General features: G+C 34.2%; 1 protein-coding gene across 23 annotated transcripts in view; it reads right to left on the bottom strand.

Annotated features, from left to right (window-relative positions):
* Nucleotides 1–20,958, bottom strand: part of lola (longitudinals lacking) — a 76,758-nt gene that overhangs the window by 36,680 nt on the left and 19,120 nt on the right. Inside the window, exons 6-7 of one of the 23 annotated variants that reach the window (XM_064692980.1) lie at nucleotides 7,247–7,448; nucleotides 6,237–7,104 (exon numbers count right to left, since the gene is read on the bottom strand). The exons of 14 other annotated variants lie outside the window; for them this stretch is intronic. In XM_064692980.1, coding sequence (XP_064549050.1) covers nucleotides 6,987–7,104; nucleotides 7,247–7,448 — 320 coding nt within the window. In that variant the 3' untranslated portion in view covers nucleotides 6,237–6,986. 8 more of the 23 variants (XM_064692974.1, XM_064692975.1, XM_064692982.1 and 5 more) reach the window with 8 other exon arrangements.

Below are 20,958 nucleotides of genomic sequence, written 5' to 3'. Positions count from 1 at the left end.
TGTTACAAAAGGCAGTTTTTATTAACAATTTTTGTTGATATGTAGTTTAGATATTCCTTTTAAAGGAGGCAATTTAAATGTTCGTATTGACTTTTGATATACACAATGGCTGCGACTTAGATTTTAACTTACCTGCTGCTAACACACGCAAATATCTATATAGAATATCTCTCGATATATATATAGAGAGAGAGAGAGAGACACATATAACTGAGATCAAAGCACAAACAGCGAGTCCTTTTAGACCAACTTGCCGCGCGTTTGGGCCTCAAAGAGACCACGTGCCACACCGCCCGCTGTCTGATCCGGATGCTGCGTCTTCATGTGCATGTTGAGGCTGTGCTTGTAGCGTGCCACATAGTGGCAATGCTGACACTTCTCCGTTGGCAATCTGCCGCACTCGAAGCGCAGGTGTCGCCAGAGATTCTTCTTATACGTATAGGCCTTGTCGCAGCGCGGACAAATGTGCTGCGAGCTGGCCAGCGTTGTGGCAATATTGTTCAGCGAGGTAACCGATTTCACAGCCAGCGTCCAGGTGTTCTCTACAACAGGATAACAGAGAAAGAAAATAGGTTAATAGTTGTATCGAAAGCTTTTAAAAGAAAGCAAACTAAAACAAAAACGAACGAAACGTTTGATAGGAATGAAGTTGATGATATTAGAGTCTTTAGCTAAAGTGAGGCAGTAGAAAAGAAAAATATGTAATATAGTATATGTGTATATATCTATAGAGCGTATATAACTACCGGGCAACCATTTGGCAGTAGGCAGAGGCGATAGAGTAGAGCAGTTTTGGGCAGGTCATTACTGAAAAGCTTACAAAGAGACATACAGACATACATACACACAAAAAAGAACAAATAATTAATAACTAATTACTCAATAACTATATAAACAAAATATATCAAAATTGGCTAATTTAATTCAAAATCAAAACTCAAACTAACTTAGTTAGAATAATTTGAAAAAAAAAAACTCTTACCAGCCTTGCAAAACTCGTCTTAAAAATACACTTAAGGAAATTGGGTTAATCACAGCGCCTAAAAAAAAGTGACTTTAAACGCGATAAACAACACTTGAAAAAAATGATTGTAAATAACATTAAAACGCGCTGTTAACGAGAACGCTGTGAGTACCCAACAATGTTAAAATTGAATTAAAACTTAACATAGCCGCAGGTAGTACCGTCTACTATGCACATAACGGTAGCAATTGTGCAACTGCACAATCGACCTGACTGATAACTGAAATGTTAATTATCTATAAGAAAGTATGATTATAATTATTTAAGGAAAAATAAGCACACGCACATTCACGTTCTAAAGCAGCGCCACAGCCGGTTAACATCTGTGGAAATAGAAAAAATTGTTAACATAATTAATTACTTTTTTTTAAAAGAACTCCAGATAAGCCCCAACTTCGCACCAATAACCAATAAAAACATTTCACATTTTTGTTTTTTGTTGTTTTTTTTTTTTTGGGTTTCAACATTTCAATATCAATCTTTATTACGTTTTTTTTTTTGTTTTTGTTTGTTACCATCATGCGTCAAATTCAAACATGTTGTGTATATAAACAATGCATATAATGCCTTTTCTTTGTTCTGCGGTTTTGCAAAAATAACAATTTTTACGCTGATGTTTTGGTTGTATTTTCATTTTTCTTTTTTTTTTGCTCAAATTGTCCTAAAAAACAGAATCTCAAATGTTGTTTACATATTCATTTTGAGTTTTCTATATATATGTATGTATATATATATATATATGCTCTCATGACAACATTATATTGTTATAATATGTTTAATGCTACTTTGTTATAATTATTATTACAATTATTAATAATATTAATTGTTGTTGTTTCTGTTGTTTCTGTTGTTGATGTTGTTGTTTTTCATTTTGTTTAAGGTACTAACAATATCAGCTTCGTCAATGTAAGTTTGCTTTTTATATAAATTTGTTTCATAATTTCTGTTTCGCCTTTTCCGTGGTATTCGTTAACAATAAATATATGTATATTTATATATAGATATATATATGTATATATATATTTATATAAACATTTTTAATTTCCTTTTTTTTTTTTTTGTTTAATATTACGCTACAAAAAATAAACAACATTCGTTTTGTTATAATTACATTTTTCTTTTGCTTCTTTTTGTTGTTCTGTTAATTATTGTTTTATATGTCTGTTCTTTTGGTTTGACTATATATTTATTTATATATATATATAGTATATATATAATAATATATATATATAATGTTCATTATATGGCAATTTTGTTCCAAATACACTTTTACTAAAACTTGTTCTGGGTTTGTTCATTTTCTTTTCTTTTCATTCACTTTAATTTTATTTTTATTTTTTATGTATATGTCCTTGTATATATGTATGTGTTGTTGTATATATATTTTTTGGTTGGTTTCTTTGGAGTATATTTTGTTCATTATTTTGTAACTTATGCTTTAGGCTAACATTTTTTTTTTATATTTTTGTTTTAATTTCTCTTTTAAACTATTTTATAAATATTAATTAACAATAACAAGTTAAAACTTAGTTGTTAAATTAATGAACAAAAATCAAAGACAATTTCTTTTATCAGTATATATATGTGTGTGTGTATATTAAAAACGATGCAACAAAAATGTTTAAAAAAAAAAATATGTTAAAAACAAAAAAACATTTAATGTTTCTTTTTCATATAGCTCTGGCTTTTTTTTAAAAATTAGTCTAAGCTTTAACAGCGCAACAAACAAAAAATTAATAATAATAATTTAGCTAATTCAATGAACGTGCAACAAAAACCTTAGTTAATTAGTTTAACAAATTAGTTTAGTATAGGCTACATAAATATATTTTATATATATAAAAATTTACCTAATTTTTTTTTTTTTTAGCCAAACAATTTTAACAATTTGTCGTATGTGCTAATATAGTTTATTTTGATTTTGATTAGATTTTTTTTTAGTATTATTATTTGTATTATATTTTTTTGGTACTTTGCAATTGACACGAATTTGGCACACAGGACAAATTGCAAAAAGAAAATGAATTTTCATTCGACTAATTTGAAATAAGCAAATTGACAACCAAATTGACGAAAAATCAATTGTTATAAAGTTATGAAAATTTGCATTGGTATTGTTAATTGTTTATTGTTTAGTTAGTGTGTTTAGTTAATTTAAGTGTTCTCTTTTACTAAGTTTATGTTGTCTATATTCAATTCGAGCTTCAACTATTTGTTATTGCTATTGCTGTTTAATTGCTAGGCTGACGCTTAAAGGAGCGCGAGAAGCGCTCACGGAACTTATTTTTTTTTATTTTTGCTTCTCACTCTTGTAAGCTTTTAAAGATATCTAAGCTAGAGAAATTTAATTTTACGCTTCTTTATATATGTACCTATTTTCCAGCTTGCGCTTCTTTTTTAGCTTATACTTTTTAGAGCCCATCACGCTTCTCCCTTCGCTTACACTTTCACGAGCTTTTACTTCTTCTCTTCTCGTCTTGCTGATGGCACGAATTATGTTCGCTTCTTGCTGTTCTGCGCTTCTCGTGCCTATTGTAGGCTGACGCTCAAACAACCGCGAGAAGCGAATATGGAACTTCTTTTCATTTGCTTCTCCCTCTTAGCGTTTTAATGGATATTAGCTGGAGGAATTTACTTTTACGCTTCTTTGTTTTTACGCATCTATCGTCCTGCTTGCGCTTCTCCTTTAGCTTGAACTTCCTATAGCGCACACGCTTCTCTATTCGCTTACACCTTTACGAACATATACGATATTCTCTCCTTTCATAACTTGTCTTCTCGTCTAGCTAATGGCACAAATCAAGTTCGCTTTTTGCTGCTCTGCGCTTCTCGTGCCTTTTGCAACGTCAGCTTTGAATCTAATTTTATGGTTTATTGTACTGTCTGTATTTTTGCAATATTTGACTACAATAATAACATAAAATATTAATAACAAGCAAATTTGATTAAAAACAAAAAACAATATAATGAAAACAAGTTAATTACGTTATAATGGTTGGACCTAACTAACACACATATATATATATTAAAATATATATATATACATGCATATGTATAATGTATATATAAGTGTTTTTAGTTGCATTTTAACTGCCTGCCTTAGTAAGTTTTGTTTATATATATATATATATATATATATATGTATATATATATATATATATGTATCCAATTATCATATATGTATATTAATATGTATAATTTCAATAATTTATTACATTTAAATTGTTTTAATGGCACTCTTAGCGTTTTCTTGTTAATATTATTTTCATTTTTTTTTTTTATTTATAACATTGTTCGGTATATGTTTTTGTTACTGTTTTACTTCATCTTCTTCTTATTATTGTACTTGTTAAATACAATTTAGTTTGCAATTGTATAGCTATTAACTAGTTTTGTTTGTTTTTTCATTTTCGCAATAATTTGTTATTAGATTGCACTAAAAGAGTTCAACAAAAGACCAATAAAAACTAAAGAGTTTTGCGGAGTGGGCGGGGCGCGCGTCTGCTGTACAACAAAAATATATATATGTAAATCAGCACATACATATACATATATTCTGCTTAACTCATGAGTATATGTGTTTATATGTTTTGATCTCTCACGCTTTGCTCTACTTTTGGGCAGCATTGAATTGTAATTTCATTTGGTTACGGCTGAGTGTAATTTTGTATATATATATTTTTTAAATATATCTTCTTTATTTTTTTTTGTTGGAGTTACATAATGGCACACACGTTCTGCACACAAATTCAATGCTGCCTTACACACACTCACATACACACACACACACACACACACACACACAGGCACACTTAAACACACAGTGAGTACAAGTTACAAAAAACAATTTTTGTAATAACATTTTCTTTACATTTTTGCAACAACAGACAACAAATTTGCTAACATAGCATTTCTTTTTAAATAGATGTGTGTAAGTTTGGTTTGTTAATATGTATGTATATGTAGTGTGTATGTATGTATATAAACTTTTGTTCTGTGAACCAACAAATCGTTTGGCCTCTTTGCATTTTAGTTCTAAGTATAACTAACTAAAAATTATCTGTTTTTTTTTTTTCGTCTATATAACACAACAAATCTGTATACCCTTGCAGGTGGGGGGAGAGAGTATTATGATTGACTGACATAAGCTAAAGATATTCCTAAAGTTAAACAATATATAGATATATATATATATATATATATATAACATAAGACTGTAGCTGAGTCCGCATAGTCAGGTTCTACTGTACATCTAGTCTTTTGGCTTTTGGTAGAACTTGATTCTTGAGTAAGGATAAAACATGAAAATGAATCGGAGCGAATCGGATCGCTATAAGATTATAGCTGCCATAGTTTTGGGCTATTAAAAATATACATATATATATATTTAAAATAAAAGCTGCAAGGGTATGCTGAACTTCGGCTTGCCGAAAACTCGCTGCTCTATGTTTTAGTTTGGTTTTACTTTGTTTTATAACAAACATTCACATTTCGACATATACAATACGCACGTGTGTGTGTATCCATATATATATATATATATATGTATATATGTGGGTATAAATATGTATGTATGATTTTGCTTGCAACATAAACATATATATATATCAATATATAACGATAGTGTATATAACATAACATACATATATGTTTTGTATCCTGTAATCGATTTAATTAAACATAGTTCTCGGTTTAGTTGTTGTTGTTGTATTGGCTTTTAGCTTCTTTGAAATTTGCAATTATTATAATTAATTATTAATCATTTTGTTCTGGTTTTTGTTTTTCAATAATATATTAGAAATATATATAGATATATATTTGGCAACAAATAAACACAGTACGTTTTGTTATATGTATTTTGTTTTCAGTGTTTTTTTTTTGTTTTTGTTTTTGTTTTGTTTATATAATGCAATTGTTTCTTTCTATATATTACTATAATTATTGTTATTATTTTTATTATTTACTTTTCTTTCTGTTAATTTTACTAAGTTGCTGCTCGTTTTTCTTGGTTTGTTTTTTTTGTTGTTATGTTTTTTTTGTTTTTGTTTTTGCACTCTCGACTAAAATTACGTAGTTTTGGTTAGTTTGACTAAAATGTTGTTGCTCTTAGCTTCTCTTCTTCTTCAACTCGCTCGTCTTCCTCTTGTTCTTTTTCTATAACATGTGTGTGCTTTGTTACGGCCTCTCAATACAAATGTTTACTAGCTCTTCATTATTTTTTTTTTTTTTGGTTCGTAATTTTTTACGTTTTTTTTTATGTTTTTTAATTTTACTAAAATTCTATAAAATGTTGCACTGACTGCAGCTATACATATGTATATATGTATGTATATATATATGTATATATATCTTGTCTAGCTTGTTAAATATTTTATAATAGCTACGCTGTTTTCTTCAGTTTGTTAATTTTAACTAATTCTGGTTTTTAATGCTCAGTTGTCAACAATAATTCTCAACTTGTTCTTGTTCATATTATCATAATATGTATTGTATATACTAGATATATATATCGTATGTATATATGCATGTATATGGGCTTGTTTTTTGTTTTTTGTTTTTGTTTTGTTTCTCTTTATAAATGATGTGGCATCCAATAAATTCGTTTTGTTGTTGTTATTTGTAATTGTTCTTGGTTTAGCTACTTGTTCTCTCTATATATGGTATATGTATATATTTATATATATATATATATATATATATATATATATATTCAATTGCTTTCTTCAACTAACTGTTTTGTTATGTTTGTTCTCTTTGTTGTTGTTCTTGAGTGTGTGAGTGTGTTGTTGTTATTGGGTTTACTTGTTTTTCGTTTGTTCTTTTTTTTTTTTTGGTAGTTACAATTTTCATTATATAATTATTTTTGAATTTACGGTTTTGTTTTAGGTTTTGCTCAACAAAATGTTGCACTTTGCCTATGCGGATAACGCTTATTCTATTTGATTTTAAAGAATACATTATCTCATAAGTAATATTTGACACAGACACCGGACTCAAGGTGCCGCTTTAGGTGGGAGCTTTGTGAAAATGCTTTGCCGCACATCAGACAGCGAAATTTTTTCTGTCCACCACATTCATATCTACAGAGGAAGAGTTTCGATAACATATGATAAAGAAAAACATTAGTTTAACTGCAGCAGACAGACGCGACAGACATATATGTATATATATAACGTATGTATCTAAGGAGTGGAAATATATATGTATATAGCGACAACTCACCTGATATGTCGTTGCAAGGAGCTGGCATCCTTGTAGCTCTTCAGGCAATTGAATCTGGGGCACTGATAGCGTCCATCCGGATTTATGAACTTGAACAAATCCGAAAACTTCAGCTCATACCAATAGTCCCGGATCAGTGAATGCGCCGCCGAACTGGTTGGCGGCGGCGTTTGGCTGGAGTTGGAGGCGTAGCTGCCGGGCGCTACAATAATAAAATATAATCAAATCAAAAATACGATGGCAAACAGTTAAAAAACAACAGCAAAAAAAAAAAAAAAAGGAAAGAAACAAAGATAAACTTGAATCAGTTACGAGAGTTGTGTTTCTTAAAGCTTAAACAACTAGACAAAAGATATATATATTTTTTTTGTTGTTTTAGATATATTATAACAGAGCTGTAGAGTCTATACTTAAAAATAAAATATATTGATTTAACAGCTCTGTTATTTATAGTTTTTGAATAAAAAAAAGTAACAAGATTTCATTTTTTTTTTTTTAAGTTAAAATTTTAGTTAATTTTGGTATTATGCTGTTAAAAGTGTTTTTAGGCATAAAAATTAAAAATTATGTATTTATATATTAATATAATAATTATAAGAATAATAAAAAGTGATATTTACAGTTAGTGTGTGGTATGCAACTGTTTATTGTGTTCAATTTGCTTGTTGGTTGATTGGTTGGTTGGTTGATTGATTGATTGATTGATGGACTGTTGGTGTTTGTTGATGAAGCGTGAGGCTGATACTGAGCTGATGCAGAGAGCAGTTGCAGTGCTTGATGATAGAGGCAGCTTGATTATGTACACGTTTTCGCAATATATGTGGAGGAGGCGATATACTTGCGATACTTTAAATGAGGCGCTGTGTGAATGATGATGCATATTTTTTGAGTTTTTTTTTTTTGTTTGGTTTTTGGTTTTTGGTTTTAATGGCTGCTGCAATGAAACATGTTTAGTAGGCGAAAAAAAAAAGAGTAGAAAAATGCAAATGCAACCCGCATACGAAATAACTAAACGAAACTAAAAATTAAATATCTTATATGAAAAACAGTAAATAACAATTTCATTTTGTTACAAATTTATTCAGTTACATACAAAAATAGCGGTATTTATGTATATATATATATATATATGTGTGTGTGTATATATGTATATATGTTTATAAAAATACTTAATTATGCTCTTTGACAATGTGTATAAAAATAGTTGGTTTTTTTTTGGTTTTTTTAATGATAGCATAAAATTTATATGAAAATACAAATGTATTTGTATGTGTGTGTAATTATGTTTGAGTGTGTGTGAATTGAGTAAATATAGTTGAAAATTTGTAGAAGTAGTTTATGGCATGAAAGTTGTGACTGTTTGACTTTAAAGTTTGTGAATATGAATACATGAAATGAAAGCAGAGGCATTGAAAACAATCGCGTCAATCTTTTGAGTCATTCGAACAGTTTGGATCATTCGCTCCAATTCAAATACTTTGAATCATTCGCACCAATTGAAATACTTAGAATCATTCATACCAATTCAAACTTGTAAGTCATTCGGATGGTTTGAATCATTCGCAACAATTCAAATAATTTGAATCATTCGCAAAACAATACACATAGCTTGAATCATTTGTACACATTCACAACACTTGAAATCTTCTTATTATTAAAGTCAACATATCGAACAAATCTTTCAATCCCCATTTTCTTAAATTATTTAAAATATTTGGAATGTTTTACAAAGTACTCTTTTCACAAAGTAAAAAAAAAAAGTTGAGTGTGTTTTTGTGTTTTGTGTGCTTTAAAAGACCTCTCTTCTTAAGTGCGCTCAATATCAACTTGAAACTGTATACATTATAAACTTGAACTAAGCATGGTTAATAACTGTTTTAAGCCAAGTACACAACTGGTTCGGTTAATGGCTGAGAAAAATCTATATCGCACAAGTTTTAGATGGAATTCCAAAGCATTATATCATAGATTTTGCCAGCATTAAATGACCAGAGCTGAGCTCTCAGCTTTGACTTTTGTTGCTCCTTTTTTTTTTTGGCTGTTTTTTGTTGTAAATATATATTTGAACTATTTGCTGTAAGTAATTGTTGTTGTTTGTTTTTTTATAAATTGTACTGTTGGTTGCATTCATTTGTATTTGCTGAGATCGCTTTGTTTTGTTTGTTAGTTGTATGAACATCATCATATAATAATATTAATAAAAATATATGTTTATCTTAAAAAAAGTATCTCTAAGCTAGCAAGGAACTTACATTTTACAGCTCTCCAACTAAGCTACATACAATTTTGAAGCTTTTAGTTGATTTTCTTTTTCTTTTTTAGTATAATACTTGGGTTTTCTTTTGAATTTGGCGTTGCCGTTGCTTAACTAAACTACATCATATCAAACATTTGTTTCACTTGATTTTCTTTTTAAAATATATATATATTTAATTTTTTTTTTTTTTTTGCTTAGGAATGCGACGTTACGAAATTGCCTCTTAAGTGCAACCCCCCTGGTAAAATCTGTTACTACTCTCAGTAGTCTAGTTAAATATTTAAAACTCTTTTTGAATAGTTTTTGCTTTAAATGCTTTTGACTTAGTTTCGGTTACATTTCTCTTTGGACTTTTGGCTTAGAGTGCTAAAAATATATATTAATAATTAACTTAGGCTTTAAATTTGTTTGGTTTTTTCTTGATCAACTTAAGGCTAACAAATGAGTAAATATAAAGTTTTTTTTTTGGCTGCTGGTTTTTTGTTTTTTTTTTTTTTGGGTTTTTTTTTGGGATTGCAACGCACAAAACAAAGTACGGAAATTTGATTGCACATAGAAACTAATTCAAATGTCGGCCAAAAGTCGCAGCACTTTTTTTCGGAAACTTTGCCGCATTCAATTTACATAAATTACACAAATTTATGCAAAAAATAAATTTCGCATGCAAATCTCTGGCCACTAAGTGAAAGTTTAAATATGCAAAAATAAGGTAAACAAAAATAAATGGAAGTGTGCGCCATTCAGGTATGTTTTTTTTTTTTGTTTTTTGGTAGAAACATTTTGTGCGTTGCGCTGCCCGGTACTTAAAAGTTTATAGTTGACAACTTTTAGAGATCGAATGAAGTTTTCGCTTAGCGCGAATATCCGTGCAGAGGCCCAAATAAACACGGAATAAAAGAGGTATAAACTGTGAGACCAGCTCTATAAATCTAGTTATTATGTGCTGTGAGAGAGAAAACAAACTAAATGCTGTTTACATAATGCTTGAGTCCCAACTGGACGAATCGGAGCACTATATATTATAGCTAACAGGCAAAAAAAACTGGAAAAATTAATTTTGTTGATTCGTGGAAAGTTTTTCCTATAGCTCATATGAAAAGAATTATTTTTCTGTGTGGAAAAACTATTGTTTGCTTGAACTAGAAAAACTGTGAATTGGGATAGGTCAAAACTATATCAATTTTTCAGCTATCAGACATGGCTTGAATTAGATCGAATGACAGCTTTATAAAAAGCATCTAATAAATCTGAATAATTGATTGCATCTGCATTTAGTTTTTTGTATTAAGCAGACAAATATGTTATATCTATATTATTTTCTGAGTCAGCCTGTTGCAAGAATATTTAAGCCTCGGCATGCCGAAGTATCTTTCTGTTTCTTAACGTTTTGTTCTTAGTATTTTTTTCTTTTTATGCCGTTTCCCATTTGGTTTGTATGCTGGCTGCCTGCATTTGAAATGCCAGCGGCAGGAAATCCTTTTTCATTTTGGCAAAATGAGTTTTAATATGTTTGGTTAAATTATCGCTGCGCTTGGCCGCATAATTGCAGCTGGGGCACTGAAAAATTGGCCTCTCTGTGGTAAAGCGGCACTCGAAGCGTCGGTGGCGACTCAAGCTCTTGCGTGTCTTGTAGGATTTGCCGCACTGATCGCACGCGTGTTGATACCAGGTGAGTACGAAATCTGTAAGTAATTTTGTTGGCCCAAAACACACGTTGGGACGGGGTAACAGAGAAAGAGAGAGAGAGAGAGAGAAAGAGAACACCACACAACGACAACAACAACACAAAAGAGTGAATGAAGCAGTGCGCGAGTGTGTGTGTGTGTGTGTGTGTGTGTGTGTGTTTGTGAAGATGTTGTTGATGAATTTGTTGCATTTTTTGTTTGTTTGGGTGTTAAATATATAATGATATGATATAATTTTTCTTATTTTGCAATTTTTTGAATTCTTAAATTTAGTTGGCTGATGACTGAATTTTAACTGAGTTGTTTTTAAACTAATTTTTTTGTTTTGTTTTTTTTTTTGAGCAAGTCAAACTACATGAAACTCAACATAAAACTTAAGACATAAAAAATATATATAATTATATAGACATATATATGCATTCCAAGTAAAAATAAAGACACATAAAGCTTACAAATATTTGACGGGTAAAAAATAAAATTAAATAAAAACAAATAAGTGTAAAAATATTTGATTATAAGTATGAAAATAACATCAGGCACGCCCACATAAAGATATATATAAATATATTAAAAAAAACCCACATAGAGAGCATAAAAAACCCAGCGCCGATTCTGCAAATCGATTTCGTCATTTTTTTGCGGCGAAAATCAATTGCAGAACATTGCAGCTGGCTTTAAAGAGAGAGAGGCTGTGTAAGAAAAACATCGAGTGTTAAATAATTTATTATTTTTGAAAAAGACACAAATACAATATATATATATATATATATAGATATGTATATATCAATAAATTTAAATATATTAAAATTAAATTCGTTGTGTGAGTAGCGCAAGGACAAGACACAAAAGCACAGGACGACACACACACACGCGCACACGCACACACACATATAAACACACGCACAAGTTGAGAATTACAATTTTATGCAGCATACAAGCAGGCGTTCTATGCATGCTATATACAAACATCTCTGTATGTGTGTGTGTGGGTGTGTGTGTGTGTGTGTGTGTGTGTGTGTGTGTGGGTGTGTAATTGTTTTGATATGTGCAGCTAGAACAAGTAGAACCCATTTATATATAAAAGTATATAGAGAGAGTTTCAAGAAATAGACGCAGACAGAATAGATTATCTATATATATATATATATATACGTATATATAAGTATATAAGTAAATATGTATTATAGTAAGTGACAGACTTTCTTGTATTGTGATGTTGTACTGGTACGAGTATACGCATACAGTTACTGATTGATACTGATAGTTGGGTGGTACTGGTTATAGATAGATTCCTAGAACTGCAGCCAGTACCGAGTAGTAGTAGGTAGTAGTAGGTAGAGTAGAAGAGTTTATCTAAAAGAAATTTAGTAATAAAAATAGGTTAGTGAAATTCTCTGTACAACAATTTGCTTTCGGGTTGCTCTTTCAGCAAACGAAACACGCAACAAAAATAAAGCAAACAAAATAAGTATAAAGAAGGCAAAATTTTTGAGGGGTACAAAATTGGATGTGTGAAACATGTAAAGCCAGCTAAAAACAAGAGAAATATATAGTTAATTAAAACGTATGCAGCAATAAATTTGTTGTTCTTTCTTTTTTTTTTTTTTGTTTTAGATTTATTTAATTAATAATATAAATTTTTGTTTGGTTTTTGTTTTTTTTTTTTTCTTTTGTTTATCAGATAAATATATATATTTTATATACTATTTTAAATATTTCACATACACGTATAAAAATTACTTAAAAATGTAGGTATACAATTTGGTGGCATATCATTTGGAATAAGTGTTTCAAAAAAAACGTCTCATCATTCTTTTTTTTTTTTTTTTTTGTTGTTTTTTTGGAGTTTGCGTTTTTTGGAATTCATGAGTATTTCTCTTTGTTGTCTTTTGAGTATTCTGTTTGTTTTCGTCCCTCTTTGGGCTGCATAGCACATCAGCATCATGACTGGAATGGCATCACTTATTCAAAATCTTACAATTCTAACAAATATTGGTTTCTTTATTGGGAATGACTTAAGCAATACAAATTCGTGACGGTTCGGTTTTAAGTTGACATTTCTTTCTTTTTAGGATAAATAGTACCGCAAAGTAACATTGTAATACAGTTGATTGTTTTGTTTTTGTTTTTTTCTTTTAAGACACGTTTCGCTGACTAAAGAAAGCACGCAACAAAAAAAAAATGAAAAACATTAAAATAAGTTACATAAAATTAAAATCAAAAAAATATATAGATAAGCGCTGGAATGTCTAGTTTCTGAGATTCATACATGGAATTATAATTTCTTACTTTTACACTCGATTCTTTAAACATACAAAGCATTTTTTTTTTAAGCAGACACAAATTAAAATTATGAAACTAAAGTAGTTGTAAGACTTTGTTTTGGTAATAATAAATATAAATAATTCTTCTTTTTTTTTTAGTTTAGTTTGTCTTGTGAATCTTAAGTCAAATATACTTTGGTTTACTTTAAGGGTTCAAAGAAAGGGACAAAATTGGACAACTTCAGTTATTGTTGTACGCAAATGGCATTGTATTCATCAAGCGCTCCTTGAGCAATGAATTCGATATGATCTGCAGGCCGAGCTTCATGTTCCACTCCTCGTCGAGCAGATGATGCGGCTGCGCCTTGCCCGGCGTCACCGGCTCCGCCTTGATGGCCAGCTCAGCGGCAGCGGCCAATTCTGCGACGCTGCCCGCCGTTGCATCGCTGCCATTGTTGTTGCCAGCTGCGGCTGCGGCCGCTGCTGCTGCTGCCGCTGCTGCTGCCGCGGCTGCTGCTGCTTGCTCCTCGACTACTGCAGCGGCTGCTGAAATAGCTGTAATCGCACCCGTCAGCCCATATGTGGGTATGGGCATCATGTGCGGCGGCAAGGGACTTGTGCAGCGCGAACCATTCAGGTTCTCATCCCGCTCATAGTGCTCCTTGCGCAACGACAGATTCTCGGGTATGGGACTCTCGCAGCCGTTGTGCGAGCCAGCGCTGCCCACGCTGGCGCTGTCGCTGTGGATGCCTCCATTGCCGCCACCGCCGCCGCCGCCGCCACCGCCACCGTTAACACTGCTGCCTCCTCCGGCCACGCCCACAGCAGCAGCGCTCAGCTTGTGCTCCAGATTGTTGCTGCGCGGACTGCTGGTCCTCGAGCCGCTGCCCGTCGTCTGTTGTGCAATGGCCGGTGGTATGCCATGCTTGGAGACCAGATGCCGGACCATGTGATATTTGCGACGGAAACGTGAGCTGCAGAATTCACAATTGAAACGCGGCGGTATGCCGATGCACTCGTCGCGCATGTGACGCTGCAGATGACGCTTGCGCAGATAGCTCTTGCCGCAGACGGCGCAGGGGAAACGCTCGTGAGGATCGCCGGACGAGTTGCGATCCATGTCCATATCGCCGCCAAAAACGCTGTGGCCAAAATCATACTTGGAGTCTACGTTGTGGTTGATTGATTGATTGATCGAACGATTGATTGATTGATTGATTGATTGATTTTGATGTGTTGTTGTGCGTATTTAGTTTTAGGTGTTCATTATTATTATGTAGGTTATTATGTGATGTATTTGTGAATTGGGTTGGTTTTTTTTTTTTTTGGTTTTTGTTTGTGTTTTATGAAATGAAAATGAAAAGAAAAATAAAAAATATTGTGAAAAATCATAAAACGCAAATCCCTTAAGCGGTAGATACTCTTTTTTCTTCTTTTTTGTTGGCTTTGTTGTCCGAAGAATAATTTCGTTTAAACTAAACTTAAGCTAAACTTAAATTTTTGCTGATTTCTTTTTTGTTTTTGTAAGTTGAAGTGAACTAAAAGCTAAAAACTAGAAAATACAAAATGACAAAGACAAAGTTCCAATTGAACTAATACAACAAATTTGTTAACTACTTTTCGAATTTGGCTACACAAGTTTTAAACAAATACAATTTTTTCAATTAAATTAACAAATTACTTGGCAAATTTTACAAACAAAAAAAAATTAAACTAAATTTTACTTGAAATAATTGAGTTAAATTTGTTTCAACTAAAGTGACAAAGAAATACTTTAACAAAATGATATGTAACAAAATGTACTAGTTAATAATAGTATAATAATTTGTGTTATAAAAAATAGTTTATATAATAGCTAATTTTTTAATAATTAATTTTATAGTTTATTTTTGTGTGTCATTTCTGTTTTGTTTATCCACAAAGTAGCTGCAATTGCGCGCGCTGTAAATTCTGCAGTTTTTAATGTTAAAAATACAATAAATATTTTTTTAAAAAAAGTTAACAACAAAAAACCAAAGTTTCTTTTCAATAAATAGTTGTACACATATATTTAACTTTCTTCATTTTTAAGAGTTTAGCTTAGCTAGCGCAGTTTAACAACATTAAATGGAATTGTTTCGTTTTTGTTATATACAATTTGACTGGAAGAGTTGGGGGGGCGGGGGGGACTGGACTGGAGGGATTCTTAAACACACAACAATAATATGGTCAACAATTTGGGTTCTATGATTTCTTTAACTGATGTATGCCATGTTTCTGACGCAGATGCAGCTTTAGATCGTAGCGCCAGCTGCAGCTGAAATTACAAAATTCACAATGGAATTGCACGCTCGCAGATTTCTTTAACGAGGAGCTGCAGCTGTTGCTGCTGCCAACAACAACTCCGCTGGCGACTCTGAGCAAATTATTGTTGTTGTTATTGTTGCTGCTGCGCATGGGCTTTGTTGCTGCCGACGTTGTTGTCGCTGCTGCTGCTGCTGCTGCTGTTGTCGTTGTTTTTGCTGCTGCGGCAGCAGCTGCTGCTGCTGCGGCTGCTGCCGCTGTTGGCAGCAACATGCTCGAGTTTAATAGATTCGCCAATTGAAACGAGGCAGCGGCCGCTGACATTTGACATCCGCTGCAATTGCTGGCATTGCAGTGCAGCTTGTTGTTGTTGTTGTTGTTATTGCTGCTGCTGCTATTGCTATTATTGTTGTTGGCAATTGTTGCCAGCGCATTGGCCTCACTGTTGCAGTTGTTGTTGTTGCCACACTTGTACATTCTACGTATTGTTACCTCCGGCTCAAAAACCTCACGCATTTCTGTCGCACTTGCTGCTGCTTGGCAATTGTTGCTGTTGTTGTTGCTGTTGCTGCTGCTGTCGACAATTGTTGCTGCTGCTGGCGTCTTAGTTGCTGTTGTTGCCTTGCTGGCGGCAGCCGCTACAACAGCCGTGGCAAAATTACAGTACAGCGTCCTTAAATCTGTAAAAAGTTGTGGATTGGGTGGTTTTTGGGCTCAAAAATAGTTTCGTCTTTTGCGCTGATTTTTTTTTTTTTTTGGTTTGTTTTTGTTGGGTTGTAGTTTGAGTATGTGTGTGTGTGTGTGTGTGTGTTTGTGGTTTGTTTTTTTTTTATATAATTTACAGCTACTTAAATGGCTAATGATTAGGCGCAACTCTCACACATTAAATTAGAGTAGTTAATTAGGAGCAGAAATTAAATTAAAATTACTTAAAAACAAAATGCACACCGCGCCACGACCGCCACTTAAATTACACAAAATTGTTGTTTGGAGATTTTCTTGTTGATTTTCCTTCTTTTTTTTTTCATTCGGTAAATTCACATAAAAATTAATTGTAAGAAAAAAAAACTTAAATTTTATTACACAAACTTTTGCACCAAAATTTTACATAAATTTTTAAGGGCGTTTAAATTAAATGTTATTTACCAGTTTTGAAGATAAAAATTGGAGAAAAAATATAATTAATTTTTTTGTTGATAAATTTTGTTTTCTTTGTGTGTGTTGTGTGTATATGTGTGTGTGTGTGTGTATGAGACATGCAATTGAAAATTGAAAAACGCATTTTTGTAGCTTCTGTATATAAAAAATTGCATTTATTATTGTATTTTTTTAATATTTAATTTTTATTTTTTTTTTAGTTTTTTAGTTACTTAATTTGTTGTTTTATATATTATACATTATTTTAATTAAAAAATAATTTATAGTTCAACTTGAATTTTGATTTTCGTTGCTGGAAATAAAAGTTTTGCTTTTAAAGAAAATAGCAAGAAACAAAGTGAAAATACTTTTCAAGAGAGTTTTGAAGAAAATGCAAACTGAAAAAAATCGACTCGCACGGGTCAAAGGTCAACGGCTTAAAAACCGCTGCCCCCACGTTTCTTTGGTTAATCTGATTAGTATAGTTCAAGAGTGGCGTCTTTTTCTAACGACTAAGGAAAACCCCATTCTCCGCCCAAATCCTGCACAGATTTCTCTGCCCTCCTCCACCTCACTCACACTCAACAATTAAGCGTTGCCGCATCGCTGCCAGATTTGTTGGCCTTGGCCACAGCGGCCGCTGCCAGGACTTGCATCTGCTGCTGCTGCTGCTGATGCAGTTGCTTATGCAGCTGCTGCAACGCCTGCTGATGCAACTGTTGCTGATAGTAATTATCCACCGGCTGCTGCTGCTGCTGCTCATCCGTTAGCCCGCCCCCCTCCTGGTCATTATCCTCGTCATCATCATCGACAATAAAGGTTTGCGGCTGCCGCTGCTGTGACGATTCCTCGGCCAGCTCATCCAGGCCATCGTCCAACATATCCAAATCAACAATATCCTCACTGCCCTGCGACTGCGCTGCCGGCTGCGCAGCTCTGGCCGCTGCAGCGCGTTGTTGCCGCTTGAAAAGCGAACGCATGGCAATTTCTGGATGCTTTTTGCGCACATGTTGCCGCAGATGATCCGCCCGCTTGGTGCGATGACCGCAAACGGAGCAGACCATCGACTTGCCCTTGCCACACTCCTGCCGCAAATGGCGGCGCAGCGTGCCGTGGCGTCGATAGGTCCGATAACATTGCGGGCAGGTGAAACTTTCCTCCATGGGATTTCCAGCAGCAGCAGCAGCAGCAGCAGCGGCAGCACCTGAACTAAGCATAGACTGAAAATTATCAAATTGCGGCGCTTGAAAATGATGCAGAGTTGTTGCAGGTGCAGCTGCCGCAGTTGCTGTTGCTGTTGCTGTTGTTGTTGTTGTTGTTGCTGCTGTTCCTTGATAGTGTAAATGCATATCGCAGCTGTCGTCCTGTTTGTAGCTGCTGTTGCTGCTGTCTTGTTGGTGTTGTTGCAGTTGCAGTTGTTGGTAGCCTGAAATTTGTTTTTGTTTTGTTTGTTTTGGTTGATATTTCTCATAATTTGAAATAATTTGTAATTCTTATGTAATTTTCTTCTTTTGTTTTTTGGCTCAGCAGAGTACGTTAATAATTGTTGGTTTTGGCATGCTTCTTATTATTTTTTTTGTTTTTTGTTTTTTTGGTTTTTTTAGTTCTCATCTTCAAGGCACAAAACAAGCAATAATTAGTTGTTATCAAAATGCCGTTAACAATAAAATAGTTTTGTGTAAGCTTTTTATATTTTTTTAATTTTGTTAAAAGGCCTTCTTCGTAGCGTGTTTTAATTCAGTTTTTTTTTTAATTCGTTCAAATTAATAAATTAATGTTTGTTGGGTTTGGTTTAACGCGTTTTGTCAAACAAAAACAAATTTCAAACAGGCAAAATTAATTGGAAAATGCACAGCAGCTCACACAGGTTAATAAAAGTAAAACTTAAAATAAAAAAAAATCAAATCAAATAGAAGAACAGAGCAGAAGTTAAGAGTGGAGTAGAGAGAAGAGAGTTCAGTAGAGAGGGAAAGAGAGACGCGCAAGCCTCTCTGTAAAAGAGCGTAAATTCAATTATGCAAGAGAGCTTTCATTAGTGTTCTTTTTGTTGTTTTTGTTATGAAATATAATAAGCATGAATATGTGTGAAGGTGTGAGTGCAAGACGAGCTTTCGGGCAGGCACAACAGTTGCAGCAATAGAAGGAGACACACACACGCAGGCACGACGAGCATAACACGTATTAAAAAATCAGGCTTTCTTTTCATATTGGTTGATTGGGACTTTTTGGAACTGTTCGTTTGTCTGTATGTTTCTAGGTGTAAGAGTATGTATTTGTTTGTGTGTGTGTGTATGTGTGTGTTACGGTTGAAAATCCTTGAAACAAACACTCGACTATAAATTTGACGACTGACTGCCGCAGCAATAAATTACGCACTTTAATCAATTAAAGAAACAGTGTCTAAAACATAATTTGTGAGAGAGAGAGAGAGAGAGAGAGAGAGAGTGAAAGAACCTAATACAAATATTTGGTAATATGCTTCTTGACCTTGCAATGCCGATTCAATGAATCTTTACGCTTGAAGCCCGCATCACAAACCGCGCAACGAAAATTCTCCAATTGGCCGCACTCGAACTCTATGTGGCGCTTCAGCGCCGACAGACGGGTATATGCGTTCGGGCATTGCGGACACTGCAGTTTGCCATCGTCCCGTAGCTCGGCATTGCGCGCCATTGTCGCTGCCGAGCTGCTGCGCTCCGATAGCGGCGGCTGCGGTATTGGCGGTGGCGCCATTAATTTTTTAGCTGCAGCAGCCGCAGCGATAGCTGCGCTATTATTTCTCCTCTTACGCGATCTCAATTTGCCGCGTCGCAGCGTTGGCCCTGACGCAGGGGGTGGCGGCGGCGACGGCGGTAGCGGCGGTAGTAGCAGCGGTATATCGGGCTCATAGTAAAACGAGGAGGCTTGATTTAAGCTCAACTCAAGAAGACCTGCAATGAGATGTTTGGCAAGAGCGAGAGAGAGAGAGAGCAAGGTAAAAGCTTGTTTTAACTACGTATTTGTGTGCACGCATGCACGACGACAACTTTGCATAAAATATTTCAAAGGCAACTCTCAACTGCTCTGCTTGTGCGTATTAAGCTCTCTATTCCTGCGCTGTTCGAACAAAAGTGAACGAAACTATTGTCTCTCTCTGCTGTGCATGCGCGTATTAAACTTTCTATGTGCCTAGCCTGTGCACACACACATGCACACACAAACACTGTCCTATACTGGCCTGTCCTTTTTTTGTAAACACACATACACACACACACGAAATTGAACGAAAGACTCGTCTCTCAGTGGCTTTATTAGCGCTTATTCATCGTGATTTACAAACAACAATTTATATGTGTACAGTACACTCTTAGCCTAAGCTCTCCTCGTCGTTCTTTAAGTCTCTCTTTGAGACGCCCTTGTGAACGTAATAGTAGTGATCTTGCAGCTTGAAATTATAGTGAAAACCGCGTCCGCACATGCGACACACATATTTCTTTGGCTGGTTGCACTCTTTGCGCATGTGACGCGTCAATGTGCCCAACACCTGATACCTGCGACCGCATGTCTGGCAGACGTAAGGCGCCGACGCGCCAGCTCCGCCCGCCATCGCTAAAGACGACGTTGATGTCGATGCTGTTGCCGACTCGCTGCTGATGGCCGATACATTTCTAAAGAGAAACACAACGAAAGTGGACGAAAGGCTGATTTGTAAGAGAGCCAAGCACAACTGGAGTGTGTGTGTGTAAGAGAGAGAGAGTGAAAGCACACATTTACCTGCGCGTCGTAATCAATTTACTGCTGCTGCTGCCCAATTTACGTTTGCGCCTGGGCTTGCTGCGTGTGGCGGCGCCTGTGGCCGTCGACTGAAAGGGGGACGGGATGGTGGTGGCATTGGGCTTTCTTCGAGCATTGCGACTTGAGCGACCACGCACGGCAACAATTTGTGGCAACAGTGTGTCAGAGGCGGGGGCGACTTCGGCTGCACGCACGCACAATGTAAAAAGAGAGAGAGAGATAGAAGAGAACATGGCTCAGGCTTAGGCAACAACAACAAGCACAAATCAAGAAATACTAATATACCCTTACTAAAAGCTCGCTAATTGTGAA

Source organism: Drosophila montana, unplaced genomic scaffold, assembly GCF_035044405.1.
Source record: "Drosophila montana isolate Dmon_TW-CO22-7 unplaced genomic scaffold, ASM3504440v1 contig_3699_1, whole genome shotgun sequence".
In the NCBI taxonomy this organism is placed as follows: Eukaryota; Metazoa; Arthropoda; class Insecta; order Diptera; family Drosophilidae; genus Drosophila; species Drosophila montana.
This window is presented reverse-complemented; position numbering and strand designations above follow the sequence as displayed.